This window comes from Pelodiscus sinensis, chromosome 11 (genome assembly GCF_052426305.1).
Source record: "Pelodiscus sinensis isolate ZL-2025 chromosome 11, ASM5242630v1, whole genome shotgun sequence".
Taxonomy (NCBI): Eukaryota; Metazoa; Chordata; order Testudines; family Trionychidae; genus Pelodiscus; species Pelodiscus sinensis.
In genome coordinates, this window is record NC_143062.1 from 24502196 (window position 1) to 24519832 (window position 17637).

General features: G+C 41.1%; 1 protein-coding gene across 7 annotated transcripts in view; it reads right to left on the minus strand.

Moving 5' to 3' along the window:
- Positions 1-17073, minus strand: part of TASOR (transcription activation suppressor) — a 62090-nt gene extending 45017 nt beyond the window's left edge. For 4 of the 7 annotated variants that reach the window (XM_075938885.2, XM_075938883.2, XM_075938884.2 and 1 more), the window contains exons 1-6: positions 16534-17071; positions 6392-6537; positions 5003-5095; positions 3200-3272; positions 1586-1677; positions 1042-1200 (exon numbers count right to left, since the gene is read on the minus strand). In XM_075938885.2, coding sequence (XP_075795000.1) covers positions 1042-1200; positions 1586-1677; positions 3200-3272; positions 5003-5095; positions 6392-6537; positions 16534-16906 — 936 coding nt within the window. In that variant the 5' untranslated portion in view covers positions 16907-17071. Of the gene's footprint in view, positions 1-1041; positions 1201-1585; positions 1678-3199; positions 3273-5002; positions 5096-6391; positions 6538-16533 lie in introns of all 7 variants that reach the window. The other 3 variants (XM_075938888.2, XM_075938887.2, XM_075938886.2) reach the window with 2 other exon arrangements.
- Positions 17074-17637: the final 564 nt, after the last annotated feature.

A 17637-nucleotide genomic window follows, 5' to 3' on the forward strand; every position in this document is an offset into this window, starting at 1 on the left:
CTCCATTTTTTTAAATGGGAGATCACAGCAGCTTCTCTCAATGTCAGACTGTGTGGATCCTGGTACCAGCTTCAATACTGATGCTGAGGTCTGTTTTAGGACAAGGACATCAGAACCATATCAATGCCAGATCTTTTCTGGATGCAGTCTTCTCCAAAGTGGTCTTTATCATCACTTGTCTGTTCAATATGGCACTGAATTATCAAACTAAACTCTGGAGCTTGCCTTCTGGTGGTCTGAGGAGACCTTTGTGGACTGTTCAAGACAATGGAAGTCACAAGCTGAAGTAGAATTAAGCAAAGAATCATAATCATACTGAGCATCTGCTCAGAATACGAGATTCTCCACACATCCAACCTCCTGAAGAAAAAAAAATACGACCTCATATGTCCTTCTTTCAGGTGGAGTGGACATGAAGTTGGCAGATGTAGAGTCTGCCATATTTTGGGTTTCTGTAAAGGATGCTGGGGATGGAGGAATCTCATTAGTATAGCATTTGACTCACTCTTTGCAGGTCAAAATGTAAGAAAATGAGATTTTGCAGAGGGAAAAAACCTGAAAAAAAATGTAAACAGATAAGCAGTGGAGTCAAATACTTTCACCGCATTCTGTCTTGCTGCCATGAGAGTTAAGAGAAGACTTGGGGTCAAAGCCCTAACAGGAGCATAAAGAGAAACAGGGTACATGCCCTGACCCAGACGCTCCCACTTTCAAATTATAAAAAGCCACTCTTATACATGGTGAGGTGATCATACATCTACAGTGGGATCCAGACACAAAATTTACATTTTACAGAGGTTATTGTCACTTACTGTGAGCTCAGCAAAGGGATACCAGACCACTTACAATGTTTTAGTTACTACAGAATTAAAAACTATATTGAGGTATATGTAAGGTCTTAGACAAATATCTTACATGTACAGTAAGGAATCACGTAGTCTCACATATGACTTCCAGTCTTAAGTATTTAAATCTGTAACATTACTATGCTGTGTTTCCTTTTTTATATATATAATCTGTGGAAAGAAGCTGCACTCTTACCTGAGTAAGCTCATATGCTCTGTAAGCCAACAAGGAATTTACTTTATTAGCATTCTTTGAAACATGGCACTCGTGCTTTGGAGTTGGATCTAATGCATTTTTAACTGTAGATTCCATTGTTTTCACACCCATATGGTCATATATGCTTTTCATTTTCCCCTATAGAGCAAAAAAAAATTGTAGTGTTAAATTCTTTACTATATTACTCATAAAAGCAGCTACAGAAAGTACAATAGCACTGGTAAAGTGAGATACTTGTAAGATATACATCAGTTATTCATAAAAACTCATTGCTTTTTCTTCAAAAAAGATGAAATAAGAAATTAAACCTGCAGAGAAAGAGCTAAGTGGTAGTTTATTAAAAATCAATTAAAATAAACATGGTTAGATATTTACTTCCGATTGCAGTCTTGTATGCTTTCAGATTCTCTCTAAATATGGAAAATACCCCAACAAGTAGCATATTTCTATAAGAAGCCAACAAAGGCAAGAAAACTTCAGTAATAAAAAAATGCAGCCTTTGAAGATAAAGCACAGAAATTACCTTTATTATTTTAAAAATAATCACATCACCAGTTGCGCCTGCTTCCAGTGGATTAGCCTGTAATAAATCAGCGTATCTGGAGAGATATACACCTGAGGAAGATAGAGTAAAAACTTAAGATAACCAAGGTTCTGAACATTCAGTGTTACACTTAAGAGATCAATTAGTTTGGCAGAGTTTTAGCCATTTCTATTAAAAAATATAAACTCAGTAAAATTGTAGCAATATTGTAGCTACATGGAAAAAATCAAACAGACAAAATGCTTGATGAGAAGCATGGCAGACAGCAGATCGCACCTTTCATGCCATCACTCTTAGACTGTGGGCAACACTTAACTTAGACTTGGAAGAATTAGATTCTCTCTTTAAAGTCAATTTTTATTTTCAGTTACAAGGTTAGGTCAGGGCTGACAGCAGGCTTTCAGTGGTATTGTGTTGCCAAAAAACCCAAGACATCAGGGTACAAGTAACTGCAGTCATCCTGGCACAGTAGAGCAGAGACCTCCAGCCAGGACTGTAAGGATGATGAGCCCTGTCTGTAGAGGTGACCATCATGCTGCAGAATAGTTCCTGCACAGAAATGGCTACCACCCTCTTGCTGGTGAGTGATTTAACAAGTACATAACTACAGAGAGATCCCTGCATAGCCATGGTGTTAGAACACATGCTCCCTGGAAAAACAAGGTGGGGCACAGCACAAACTCCTGCCCAGAGCTGTGAGCAGGATAGCAAGTCCCTGGCTATGGGGAAACCGCTGGCACTGAATGACTGTGGTCTAGATCTAGCTGTGGGATGGCCACCCCTATGGCCAGGGATGCTCTTTTACAGTCCTGGCACTAGAGTGGCTCTCTTCTCCAATGGACAGGATTACAGCCCTTACAGCTGCTTGTTCTGGCTAGGATAAGGTATCACTGGCCCCACTCACTAACAAGCTAGCAGTATGGGAGCCATCCCTGGACAGGAAACATCTAGCCTCCTCATGGTCCTGGGCAGGGGCCTCTGCTCCATTGGGCGAGGACAACCTGAAGCCCTGCTCCCTGTGCCTGCAGGGATAAGGCGTCAGTCCTCTTCAGTTCATTCCCCCCTTGTCTGAGTCTTCCTTCTGTCTGTGAGGAGAAATTATTCCTGATACCAAAATGGTTTGCCTCCCTGCAGAGTTTGAGCTGAGTTGTGGGTATTATGCCAGAAGGGGTTAAGGGGTAAAGTCACCAGTTCTTTGCCAGACAACTGCAGGAGCGCAGAATTAAAACTTCAAGCTAAGCAGACCACATGGGCTCTCAGCCCCATTTGGTTTTCCAAATGTCCCCAAAAATAAATAGGATTCTGCCTATGGATGCCTAGAATAATCCCTCAAATTTTGTAATGCATTCTTATTTCTGTGAAAACCATTTAAGACAAGGTTAATTTTGTTTATTTCATGTATTTGTAAACTTTACCGCTTCTGAATCAAAGGTCATTACTTGACATCAGCTGAGTAGGATTATCTCCAATGTGTAAGTGCTAGTTTTGAGAAATTCTACAGAAGGGACAATAGTTTAAAAGTAATACCTGATTATCCATATTGGAAAAAATTGTGCTTCATGATGTAAATATATAAAGAGATAAGATAGTTACCCATGGAAGGACTGCCAAGAATTGTTATTTTGGAATGGCCCACTTGTAGCCCTTTTTCACATATATTTTGCACCTAAATGGAACAAATATCTTATTTTAGATGCATACATATTTTCAAAAGTTAGACTATGAATACAACAGGCAACAGTTTTCTTAAACTTCTCCATATAAGTATATGCTCTAAACTCCATTCTATGCTAAACTTTTGATACACAACTTGTGTAATCTCAATTATAAATTGTACTTTGTGTTACTGTACAACACTTGGAGCATAAACTTTTATACATATAACTGTCCACATTTGATGTTTGCTGTGAAGGTAATGTGCTTTAGGTCTATGTATATTAACCATATCTAAACCTTGTAGAAAACAAAGCGTGCTTAACAGCCACACACTTAAATTTGTAATTACTATATTTTGAAGACTTCTCATCATGAAGATAATTCAGAATCTTTTTCCTTCTCCATCCTTCATAAGGTAGCAAAAGAAGGGCCTCTCCAATATGGTGCCTTTCCTACAGCATCTGGCTACAAATATGGTAGATTATACAGGGCTCTTGAGAATATTCAGCACCACTGAGGAAGACTATATGTATCCAAATTAAATATAAATATATATATTTAGAGCAGTGGTTCTCCAAGTGAGGTCTGCAACCTTCTCGCAGGTGGGCCATGGGCTCAGAGCTTGCACCCCCACCACCCTCAGCAGGGAGCCTGCACTGGTGCTCCATCCCTGAGAGACTGGAGCATCAGCTTTCTGCTGCAGGGGGTAGCAGCCTCACAGGACAGATCTGGCTTGCGGGTGAAGGAAGCTGCCCTGTGCATTGCTGCTCCCCCTCTCCCTGGCTTGGGGAACAGCAGAGCAGAAACCACTCACCTGGAGGCTTTCCCCACTGGAGATTTTCTGCATTACTCCCGTTGTCCAGAGTGATGGCCAGTGGGAGGCGTGGAGTCAGGCAAGCACTCCCATCTTCCTCATGCCCTGACTTCACTCTCACACATTTCTCTCACCCAGACCCCCACAACCTATTCCTACACCCTACCTCGCAGCCAGAACTCACACCTTACCCCCTCCTACACCAATTATGTGATCATGGTGGTTTGCTGGAGGTCCATGAACAGATCTGCATTTAGCAGGGTAGGCCATGAGCCAAAAAGTTTGAGAACCACTCATCTGGAGAGTCTTGATCACAAAGGACGTACACCCCAGAAAGCAGCATGTAGCAGGTTTTTTTTAAGTTGCTCTATCTTTTAGATCAGAAAAAGGATTCCCTGCAATGGTCCCAACTAGCCACCATGTCATACAACTATTTTCAGGGTGCCTCACTTGTGTTCATATTAAGAGAACAGTAGTTCAAGTTATCCAAGAATCCACCCCACCCCCAAAAGTCTTAAAACCAAACAGGCAATACCCCTTTTTGAGGTGTTAGAACATGTATATTAAAAATAAGCCGAAGATTTAACACACAATAGGTAAAACAGACTGTGCTTGGTGCCGGGGGGAGTGGGGGAAGGGAAGGAGAGAGAGAGGGGAATGGTAAGATGTATAGGCCTAGAGGTATGATCCCAAGAGGTAAAGAAAAAGCCATTTGTAACTGGGGCCTCCGTAAATTCTAGGGTAACAGATTGGTTCTCGCCCCCTTTATTTCTATGGCTCTCGTGCTGAATTGTGCAGCTACAGCAGACATAAGTAAAGTTGAATCCAAAAGTCAAAAAACAATTCTGTTTCAATGAACATATCAAAGCAGCAACAAGGGGAAAAAAATGAACAACATTTTTCTCCTAAAACTTGTCTCTTCTCACCTGAGGTCGATCAACCATGAGAAACACATAGGATTCCACAAGCTCTTTTTCTAAGCGACCATCGCATTTCAGTTCTCTTCGTTTTTCTGTGAACTATCAACAAACACAGTCTGAATTTACGTAATGAAGAAACTAGTAAATGCCACCTGGTATCCAAGAAGCCTAATTTGGCTAAGGTATACATTACTCTAGCAGATCCAGGTGCAAATACTCAAAAAGGCCAATGTAAATAAAGTTAATGTTTCAGCAGTTTTCTACAATTTCAGAAAAGTCTGTATCCTTTCACCTACTGAGTGGGAAACATTCAGCTTAAAAATTCTCATAATTTTGGACTTGCATTCTATGTGCAAGTCTTATAGTTTAGAAGTTGATCACAACTAGGGATGTGAAAGTGTAAAGGTGATACAGAGGCTGCAGTGCAGGGGCGGTAGCTAGCTCCCGAGAGGGGCTGCAGATGGCAGCCGGTGTGCTGGGATCCAGCTTCAAAGCTGACTGCCACCCTGCAGCTGCTGCCTGTGTGTGCCAAGAACCAGCTTAAGAGCTGGCTTAAAAGCCGGCTCCTGGCACGCCCTGCACCATGGCTGCGGGTAGGCATATAACTTTTGAGATTTTTAGCAGTTCCATATTTACCCCATTACCCACTTTTTAACATCGCTAATGACAACCTCTGCTTCAGGGTTTTGGGGATGGGGTGCACAAACCCTTCCCTCCCCCCCAAGTCAGATTTTGATTTTGCCCCCCAGTTCTGCCTTTATCTCTACTATTACAGTCCATGCTCTCCTATTTCTGAGCCTGGTCTCCATGTTTTTCCACTTACCTGGGGGCTTTGATCACCTGCCCCCATTGAACCTAGTTTAAAGCCCTTCTCACTAGGTTAGCCAATTTGTGTCCAAATACTCTCTTCCCCTTCACCACAGTATTTTCATGACTTAGTTTTAGTTGTTAGTTTAAAACAAGACACCTACTTGATATGGTAACTCAGCTACTGAACTTGTTTTGCCACTCCTTTAGAGAAAGTTAGCGCTAGAGCAATATTTAAAAGTTAAATTATTATAGCTTACGCAGAATGCAGTAAGCCTGAATTGGAAGATACCATGGCTTCCTTTACAACCATTAATTATACCTCAAGATTGAAATGCAAAGCATAAAGTTCAGATTTCAAACAGCAGCACTGGCACTAGCTCCCGTCACATTTCCATCCCCATCTTACTTCATTTCACTCAATTTAAGATACAAGAGTTTTCATCCACCATAAAACCAGTACATCTTCCTGACAACAACACTTGCACATATGAAACCGTTTACTTGAAACCAAGCGGAGGTAGGCAAAGCCACTGAAAGTTGATGACTTACACACCATTTCATAAATGGCAAACTATGGGTACTCACCTCCTTTTCCAACAACTCATTATGGATTAAGCTGGCTCTTTTGTAATTGAAATTAGCCATTGAACTTGACTCCAAATAAGATGAATGCAAAATTTTCACAACATCTTCAAATTCTCGAGATCCCATAGCTATTGGCTGAAAGAGTGCTATACAGAGGGGGAAAAAGCTAGTATTAATACACATTTGAAAACTTCCCTGTATATTTTAGTTTCACAAATAGTTCTGTAAGATCAAGATAAAAATGCTGTTTAGTTTAAATGGCTTGATTAATTTTAGATGTACTGTACTGAAAAATTTCAAGAGTAAATGTAGGCTTACCAGTATCACAGCTAGGCACACAATTTCTCCATCTCATATTAGCATTTACTTAGCGTAAGCTCTCAACTTAGTTAACAAGAGCTTCGCAAGGGGAGTACACTATCGTAATTTCAACATACTTTCAAGAAAATAGCAGACACTGCAAAAAGCTGTAACTTGCAGTTAAGCAGAACAATTTGTTGTTGTAAGAATGCAGTAGTTCCAGGTTGTAGCCTCTTTTTTGAAAAAAATGATATTAGTCAATTTTAGGCTTCTTACCTTGACAATAGCAGAGAGGAGTCCTGTGGCATCTTATAGACTAACCGAAGTGTTGGGAGCATAAACTTTCGTGGGCAAAGACCCACTTCATCAGATGCATCTGACGAAGTGGGTCTTTGCCCACAAAAGCTTATGCTCCAACACTTCGGTTAGTCTCTAAGGTGCCACAGGACTCATTGCCGCTTTTGCAGATTCAGACAAACACGGCTACCCCTCTGATATTCGTTACCTTAACAAATGTCTAATAGAAGGGACAACATAGGGTCAGCTAGGGTTCATACTCTAGTTTAAGTCATCGCATAAGAGAACATGGGTCCTCTATAAAACATAATTATGCTTTCACAAAGATAGCCACTTCAAATTCACTTTTTTCCTAGGATGCTGCCTAAATCTGTGTAGCAGCCTATTTGCTTGGGTTCATCTTTCAGCCCCTCAGTTCCATCACTGCCCACAATTTTAGTTGAGCAGAATGATGACCAAATGACCAGCAGGGCATTGTATAACATGCAGGAATGGCCCGAGGTGGGCTGCGGCAGCTGGCATCCCAGGCCTGCACAGCTGTCAATGGAGTAACATCATCATCGGGCGCCCCAGGCAATGGCGAAGTCAGCCTATAGTCACGGGCCGCTCCTGATAACATGGAGCGGCAAAAAACAGAAGAACTGAGAGAGATAGAAAGACCCCAAAGAAATGGGCCTGAACTTTTAAGATATCTTAAGCACCATGTGCTAGGTATTTTGCCCAATACAGCTTTTTTTCAAGATGCACTGACATACAGCTTTATCATGGAAGGATCTAGGAGCTCTAGTCTGTAAACTGTTCTGCTAAATACCTTCAAAATAGTGCCTTAACCCCCTTTTATTATTACTTGCCGCCTGCTCTAAAAGCATAGAAATTCTAAAAGAACACAAAAACAAATGTGGATACAAGTACAGCCAATAAGTGGTTTAATCATGTGTCCAGGATTACACAAGACTGAGCAACCATGCATGCATGGTTGTGTTTTTTAAAGGTGTGAGAGGTACACAAGGGGCTCCTATCACAAGACCAAATAGAAAAGTAGGTCGGTAATAGCCAATTATGAAAAAAAGGACAGCATCTATTGCTATATTTATTGTCATGCAATCGGATTCATCTTAATGGAAAGTGAAAATACAGAGTGATGCATGTTTTATCTTATAAAAATGAGTCCAAAACATATAGCGGAAATAGACTAATGAGCAAACACTTTGCTTTCTAGTGGCATCCAATCAGTTATCAGATCCTTTGTTGAAGGAATTACTAGATGCAAAGGGGGCATAATTTTTTTTCTTTACACAATACAGTAAAACTCCAATTGTCCGGCACTCCTGATAGTCCAGCATCAAAATGGCAAGAGCCTAGTGCAAGGGTGTCCAACCCGAGGCTCCAGACAGAAAAAAATTGCGGCTCCTGATGGAACTGGAAACCGCTCAGGTCAGCCACTCTCACAGCCAAGCCACTGCGAGCCGCATGCGCGCTCACAACCCGCGTTGTTCCGCTCGTGGTCCCCAGCACACTGCGTTGTACCCTGCACATGCACGACTGGTCTCCCACCGCATCCCACCCTCCAAGTGCTAGCAGCTGGCCGCTGAGCACAGGCAGCTGCTTCGGGACCCGGAAATAAGGTTGGTGGGGGAGAGATGCTTTGAAGAAAGGAATGGGGATTGGGGGAGGAGGTGCGCATAGTGTTTCGGATGCAGTTCACCAGCTCTGGCTCCAGGACCAGAGCATAAGGTGGGGGGGGGGGGGGAGCGTTTGGCTCAGGGGAGGGGAGGGGGATTGGGTTGCACACCATGTCCCAGCCAGCTCATGCTCAAAGCCGGATGCTCAGCACACACACCCCAACGCCTGGAGGGAGATGCGTGGCTGTAGCAGCAGCTCCAGGACCCAAGAATTAGCTTAGAGTGGAGGAGGGGGGAAGGAGGAGGAGAGGGATTGGGAGCATGCCTCCTTGTAGTACCTCCTGATAGTCCAGCATATCCAGTAATCCGGCACCACCTAGGTCCCAAAGTTGCCAGATTATTGCAAGTCTACTATATTAAGTCATTGCCACAATTATTTAAAGACAGCCGAGCCAAAAATTAGCCTTCTTGAAGAAAATCTTTAGTATACAGATTTTTATTTTAAACAAGTAAAAACAGGATCAATTTGTTACTGAAAAAAAGATTAAGTCATCTCTCAACTGAGGCAGAGGCTTAGCTTTTGCAGAGATATGTATCATATACAATTGTACTATAAAGATTTAATGCCATTGTAAGAAACAACACAAAATCTGCTTGCTATATCCTGTTAATTATGCATGTGACCCCTATTCATGAAATAGTTTGGCTACAGAATATGCATTATGCATATTACAGTAGACTCTGAAAACCACCAGCATGTAATGGTCCCCATTTTACGATGCACCACATATGACATACAATCAAACAGTACCTAACCTAAAAAGCCCACAATATGAGTTCAAGACATGGGGGGATGGAGGAGGAAAGACACCCAAAACATCACACCCAAGAAAGCAAAGAAGGAAAAAGAGAGGAAAGTCAGGATTAGATTTTTCCTCCATTAATGAAGATTACAGCAGCAGTTTTAGCAAAAAATAAAATACTAAATAAAATTATTTAATCTTAGCTCCATTTTGATTTCACCAGACCTAGAGAACATATGCTTTGTTATTATATTGGAGCTGTTTTTATAGTATTAAAAGTAAAAGCAATCTGATTTAATACTGCAGTAACTCTGCATTTATGTAATAAACTGTTTCCAAGATTAAGTGAAGTACAGGTTATCTGCAGTTTAACCACTCAACGAATTTTGATGGAGAGAGTCTAAAAAAATTTTTTCTTCAAAATGTTTTGTAGTTGTCCTGTTATGATACTATGACTGTTGAATACCTATATGCTAGAACCTTCATAAACAAAGTTGTCCTAGCTGCTCAATATTATGTATATAGATCCTGATACTTCCAATATTATATACTTCAGCAGTAGACTGAGGAAGTAAACAATGCAAGTCTATAAAAGGCACATTACTGCCTATGGGGAGGTCCTGCCCACTACGCAGTTTCTGTTTAGACAGAATGATAGGTAATGATGTTACCTATTTATGTTTTCTTAGATCCTGCATTATGAATGATTTTATGGAGATCAGCAGACCTCCAAACTGTAGTTTCTTTGAAAGCCTGATCTTCATTTTCTTCTATGATGTTTTATTGGCAACCACTTTTGAGTATGACAAGTCACATGGATTGTTGTGGTATTATCACTTAATACCTTGAACTATGGCAGTGTATGTTATTACCAAAGTCATGAACTAGAATAGCTTTAATTTCTTTGGAATAAAGTTTAACATGTAGAGAAAGACATGCATAGTTGTTGCTTAAAAATAGGTTATGAAAGTATATTAGGTTGGTTTTTGTCACTAAATGAAGTTCTAGTTAACTTGAGAGTTGATACTATCTGAAGTAAAATAGAGATCAAGGGCCTATATTTTATTTATATTATATACACATACATACAGAAGTGACTGGAGATTTTTGGGAGTCCAATTTAGAGCCCCTTAAAGCATTTTGGATTTTCAGAAAGTGTTGAAAATTCAACCTCTGGAAAAATGAGACCCCTTTAAAAAGTCTTAGTAGACAGAAGTCACTCTTCAGTATGTTGGGCCTAAAGTTCTGAGTTGAAAGTGGTTTAAACCTAAAATATGCATTTTACCTGAGGGGGGAAGTTTTAATGAACTCTCCCATTCAGTATGCGATTTGATTTAATCAAATCAAGGAAGTGGCAGTGCTTTATGCTGTGTCTTTTGGTGACAGCCTGTTCAAAATCCACAAATTTCCTTAGAGAGTAACTTTTGCCTGATCACATGTAAAACAGAAAAAAAATTACACATTTTGTTGTTTAAGGCACTGTAACAGATGTAATAACCGACAGACTATCGGTCTTTTTTTTTTTTTTAAGATTAATTTCTACTGATGTTGGTTTACCAGATCCAAGGAAAATATCACCTGATCAGAAAAACAATCCTGTCTGCAATATGCTTTGAGGACTCTCACATTCCAACCCCAGCTCCCCAAATAGCCAACAAAAACTCAGTCAACAAAGAAGTTTTAATACAAATTGGGTTGGGGGAGGGAAGGGGCTTTTTTTAAGGGAGCATTTGGGGTAGGTCAGGTAACCTTTCTGTATCTATCACTTGTTGCTTAGGACTTAAGCCTAAAATACAGAACGCATTTTAATTCAGTTCAGAAAGCATATTTACGTAGAACAAGATAGCTGCATATGCGCCTCCTAGATAAACTATGCGATGCCAAATTTTTTGTTTCAACCAACTACCAGTTGTAACTATAGAAGTACAGTTCCAGATGATATTTCTATATTATTCCCAAAAGAACTAGTACTTCTGTTTAAAACCATCACCACATCTTGTAACACATGCACATGGTTCAGATTTTAATAGTATTCATCAAACTTATTTCTTACAAGTTCAGGAAGGAATGTACAATGCCTAGGACCCTACCAAACTTGTGGCCATAAAATCACATCTTGTGTACTTTTACCATATGTGAAATTGACTAAAATGGCTCTAATTTGGTAGTGCCACAACAATGACCTAGAAAGAGATGCCTGGATTACAAAGCTACCTGACCAGTTTATACCATCAATTTTCCAGATTTTGGAAAGTTGACTGCATCGTATAAATGAAAAGAATAAATTAACAGCAACCTTGTGACACACAAGAACTGTTTTACTGTTTGAGATATTGTTTAAACTACTACAGAAACTTCATTACACTTGCACAGAAGCTCAACATGTATTGTGAACACACATTTTGTTAGCTAGAAAATATATATGTAATGTCACTTTTCTTGAAATCAGATATTGATGCTTGACTGTCCAGACGGTAAAGCCATGCATTGTTTTCAATGCTAAGGCACTACCATTACTCAAGAACATTGAGAACATAAGAAAGGCCATACTGGAACAGACCAAAGGTCCATCTAGTCTAATATCTTGTTTTCCAACAATAGCCAATGCTGGACGCCTCAGAGCGAACAGAACAGGTAATCAAGTAATCCCTGTCCTGTCACCCATTTCCAGCCTGACAGAGGCTAAGGACACTACTCCTACCCATCCTGGCTAACAGATTCATGGAGGCTAGGTCCATCAATGGCTATCTAGCTCTTCTTTGAACCCTGTTAGACTCCTGGTTTTCACAACATCCCCTGCAAGAAGTTACACAAGCTATGTACTGCGTAAAGAAAATCTTACTTTTGTTTTAAACTTGCCACCTATTAATTTCATTTGGTGACTCCTAGATCTTACGTTATGGGGACAATAACTTTTCCTTATTCATTTTTTCCACACCAATCATGATTTTATTGACCTTTATCATATCCTCTTTTCTAAGAGGAAGAGTCCCCGACTGTGTCTATCCAGCTCCCTAAACCTGAAACAGATTCAAAATGAGATGTGCAATATAAGCTATTTCAAAATAGCTTATTTTGAAGTTTGGCACATCTACACAGCACCAAATTTCAAAATAACATGCTATTTTGAGCCATCCCTTATCCCTCGTACAACAAGGTTTATCAGGAAGCCAAAATAGCACACCTGTTATTTTGAAAAATACTTCAAAATACCAGGCGTCTGGTGTAGACGCAAGGTAGCTATTTCGGGATACCTTGGGTATTTGGAAATAGCTGTGCTGTGTAGACATACTTCCAATCTTTTTAATGTCTCTTCATACAGGACCTGTTCCAAACCTCGAATCATTTTTGTTGCCCTTTTCTGATGCCAAGATATTTTTTGAGATGAGGTGACCACATCTTTATGCAGTATTCACCATGTGGGTGTACCATGGATTTAGAGAGGCAATAAGATATTCTCTGTCTCAGTCCCTATCCCTTTTTAAATGATTCTTATTATTTTTGCTTTTTTTGACTGCTGCTGCACATTGAGTGGATGTTTTCAGAAACTCCCATATATGGCTCAGTAAATATATCAATTCATTCAAATTATCAAATTCTTGCAGGGGTCATGGTGAGGGTTTTTTTTTTTTTTTTTTTTTAAGACTGATACTTTCAACTTCAACAGGAAAATAATGTTTTCTTGAGGAATATTGACTGTCTTCACCTCAAACTTCAGGTTTTGAGGAATATAAAGCATTTTCCTTCTTATCAAATCAGTAAAATTAGTAGAATATTGCTCTTTAAGGAAGAACTCTGCCACCAAGAGAGGAAGAGTATAATTTTCTTGAAGTTATGGTTTCCTAGTGCAAAACCATCAAGACAGATGTACTGCTAAAACAGGATATCACAATGTTTAAGCCTTAGGCTTGTACTACTGTAGCAGCTTCCACTCTAAAAGATCCATAAGCAGTTTACAAGTTCAGGGAATCACTTAATCTCCTAGAGTGGAGACTGTCACTGGAGATCAGCACAAACACGCTTCCCAAAAGTTTAGGAAGAATAATGAAAGTATACATACCTAATGTATGTTAATATAAATGTCAGTTAATATAAGTAGGCAAAAAAACCCTCATATGAGCTAGAGTTTGGCCAAAAACCCAACACTGAAGAGCCATGGATGGAGTCTTTAATGACGACAAGTAAGGCCTTCATCTTGCATCTAGACAGACACAGAAGTAGTGACACCCTAATATAAAGTGCCAATTCTGGAAGGTACTCAAGAACATGCCTTATCTTTAAGCACAGATTCATGCAGTAAGACTACTCCAACACATATTTAACTGCCTTTGTGAATCAAAGGCACAATCCTGATGAATTAGTCCACTTGGGAGTCCAAAGAAAGATTGGTACCAGCACCATTTCTTGTCCACTTCTCTTTCCCTGTCACAACTGAGTGAAAGGCCTCTCAAAGGAATGTCAGGCTGAAGTTGGCCAGTTTACAAGATATGGTTAAATCACAAGATAGTATGGCACTAGGCCATATGGATTATGAACAAAGCAGAAAAGTGTACTATTGTGTTACAAGTTAGCATAAAATAGAACAAATCCTCAAGACAAAACTAATCATTAATATATTTAAAATTATACTCCCTGAATTATCCTTATGGAAAAGGGAGAACAAGCATTAAAAAAAAAAAAAACCCTGTCATAAAGAGTTCTCCCTTAGCAGCTAGCATCCCATAATCAACAGAAAGAATCATTATATAATCCCTCAATTAGCTCCATCTAATTTATTCAATTCAAGTTATTCAGAATATGTTTAACTCTTCAGACGGCAGGTTTAACCTTGATACCATGCCTTCCTTTGTTTCCAGTCATCATTCAAGAACCATCTATTCCTGCGTTAGTTACTGAAAAAGCTGGTAGATGGAGGATTTACCTGTTTCCTGATTTTAAATTTCATGTAGTTTTTAATTTGCTTCCCATAGTAACTTAAAGACTGTCCACAAACTGTAACAGACTTTAATGTTCTTTTTAAAAAGAACATAAAGTAAAGGGAAATGTAGTTATAACTTACACTGATATAGTGTTTTCATCATGGCGGAGCACAAAGTCATAGTATAGGGATCAGTCTCCCATAACTAAAAAACAGTCATCTCATGGGTGGAACACAGCAGCCATTCTACTCCAACAATGACACAATATAATTTTAGACAAGAGGTCAAGAATAACTCCCACTGGAAGTTACAGAAGAAGAAAAAATTAGGGAGAGGGAAAGAGGGATGCCAGTGTTGCTTAAAGTTTCCAACTTCGGAAACTGGGCAGCACAGCAATATTAACATCTCTACCCTATCAAGTAGTGTAATGTTACCTTTATCAGCCAATGAGTGCTTGAAGGAAGAAGGGAGAAGTCTTGGTTTCAGAACTCAACCAGGACATTAAGAGTGCCAGCACGGCACTGTCATTCTTGCATTAAACTGGGGCACTGATGTAGTACTGATTTAATACCACAACTTCCCAATTCACTGTTAACATTTCCTGCAACACCCAAGTTTCCTCTGGAAGGCTTCCATTCAATTACTGATCTGGTCCAATTTTGTTATGGCATGCCATAAGGACACTGTAGCACATTATATTATGGTGTGGTTATGAAAGCCACCAACCATCCATGAACAATAAATCTACATATGATGGATTTAAAAGAAGTCTTTCATGTTTCCAAAAAGATTCTTAATTAGTAAGTATTAAAAATTGAGATCTCTTTGGATGGCATTCTAAAGAAGTTCTGACATAGCAAAAGATGAAATCCCCAAGAACATGCCAATAAAATCTTCCTGTTAGCAAGTTGGAACCAGGTAGATCAGACAAGTCAACTCCTTTAACCCAAAGGAAGTGATACAAGTACCATTTAAAATGCTTGACTGGTCAAAAACATATCCTGCAAGAAACAATGTGTAGAGACCAGTGATGCACTATACAACCTAGAACGTGTTCCCAGGCCTACCTTGTTAATGTGGATAAACCTGAAATTTATAATGGAATCAAGTGCTAGGCAGGTAACACACTTGACCTTGGGACTGCTCAAAAAAAAACCCAACAACATATTTTATCCATATTTTTCTCAGATGACCATCAAGGAGGGCAGAACATTGGCTTAAACTAATCTGGTCCTTTTTACATCAGCCTCTGCTAGCCTCACATCCACATTTGTAGTTCTGAGAGAATTATTGCCATCTTCAAAATGAAAAGGAGAATGGTGATAATCAAACAAACCTACCTTTACTTCCTCCTTACAGAAGTTTTTAAAGAAAGTTTAAAAGTTAAACAGTCTCTTTGAAAGACAAAAAAGCTACATGAAAATGTTCTGCAAGGGTAAATTGTTATTGAACCCTATTCCACTAACGTAGAAAGAGCAAGAAAGGGACAACTTCAAAAATAAAAACACAGCCAAAGTAAATTTTCTGGGCAAATTAACAAAACAGCAAACAGAAATGAACAGTCTCCCAGAAAATGAGAGAGAACACTGGCTTTCAGAGGAAGTTCCATTAAAAATAGGAGCCTCCAACATGTAGCATTTCCAGTGAGGCACATGTAAGATGCACACTTCTCTCCTGCAAAGAGACTGAGACACATACAAGCTCTCAATGGGCAAGAAAAGAGGAGCCAGCTTCTGTGCATGTGTCTCTGAAGTACAAATGTATAACGTGTTTACCAATTCAATCTAAACATGGACGCACTTGTTTCCTGCAGAAAGGGAAGAAAGGGAAGAGAGGTAAAGAACCATCTTCTATGTCCATGTGTCCCACAGAGAGCCATCTTCTCTCTATGTATGTGCTGCGCCTCAGAAGTGGGACTGTAATAAACCGTTTCCAAGCCCACCCTGATCAAATCAAGCCTTTTCCATTAAGCCACCATCTCACATTCAAGCTGCGACTTCTTCTTTACACTAAAAGGAGAATTTAAAATGCCTAACACTAGAATCTCACCCCGAGAAGCCTCTCTATTCTGAGACATGCCACAGCCTCCTCCACACCCGCAGGATTTTGCATGCAGCTGTGTGTGAACTGTATAAAGAGCCTCCCTAATGATTAAGATGAAGAGGGGGTGAGGGGAGAAGACGGGGGAGGAAGGGAACAACCTTTCTTTTCTCTGCTCTTCCTGGGGATCTGAAAATTCCTCCTAATAGGCAGATCTTCAGGGGATTTAGGGAGAGGGGGAGGGCCCCCCAAAACATCACTGGGCTGTTGTGCCTGCTGCAGTTCACGTGCCGTGGAAACGCTGCTCTTCCGCTGGCTACTGCTATTGAGATGTAGGGGGGCCTTGTCTTCTGCAGCAGCCACCAGCAGCGCCTCCTCAGCAGTGTTATCGGAGCGGCCGCCATTTTGTGTGTTGTCCTCAGCTGCTGCTGCGCCGCTGCTCTCCACGCCAAGGAGGCCCCGTTCGTTCTTCTCCGGCCGCTGAAGCTGCTCCGGTTCTATCTCGCCACCGCCAGGAACTCCAGCATCCGCCATGGTGCCCTTCGGCGGGGGAACAACTGAGCGCTAGCAACTAACTCGTCTGCTTCTCCAGCGGAGCCTCCCCTTCCCCAGCTCCATGTACCGCCCGCTAGCCTCTACCGCGCTGCGCCACCCCGCCTCTCGGTTCGCTCACTTCAGGGCAACTCCGCCTCTTCCCCCCCCCCAACATGGCGCCGCAGCTGGGAGGGGGCGTGGCCAGCAGCCGGCCAGACGCGGCCAATCAATGCGGAGGCCAGGTTATAAATACGGGAGGGGGGAATTGTCGCACGAATTTTTTGCGCAGCAAGGCCAGGACGTATGAGCAATCACACCTCGTTGGGCGCGTCTCTGCCTCAGTCCCTCCTACCTCTGGGATCCTGGTGGCGACTGGCCTTCGTCCCTGTTTGACGCCGTCTCGCCATTTGGCCTTGACGATAAGATAAGAGAGAGTCCCCAAGACGACTCCTGATGCTTTTTCCTCTCAGGCAGCACAACGGGCACACAAAGGGGCGTGGCACCTTCCATAGCTCTTGTAGGGCCCCGAGGATGAAGCCCCTAACGTGGGTCACACCCCACGGTGTTGTGGGAGTGTGTTTGTCCCACGTGGACTCAACAGGCCTTTGTGCCACCTCTTGCTGTTGTGGAAGCTGCGGGACTAACTGCTGCTGCTCCTGCAGCTCCTCCAAGCACAACTGACTCCTAAAGGTACCACTTGGTCTTTAGTAAAGGCCAAAATGGGACTAAGG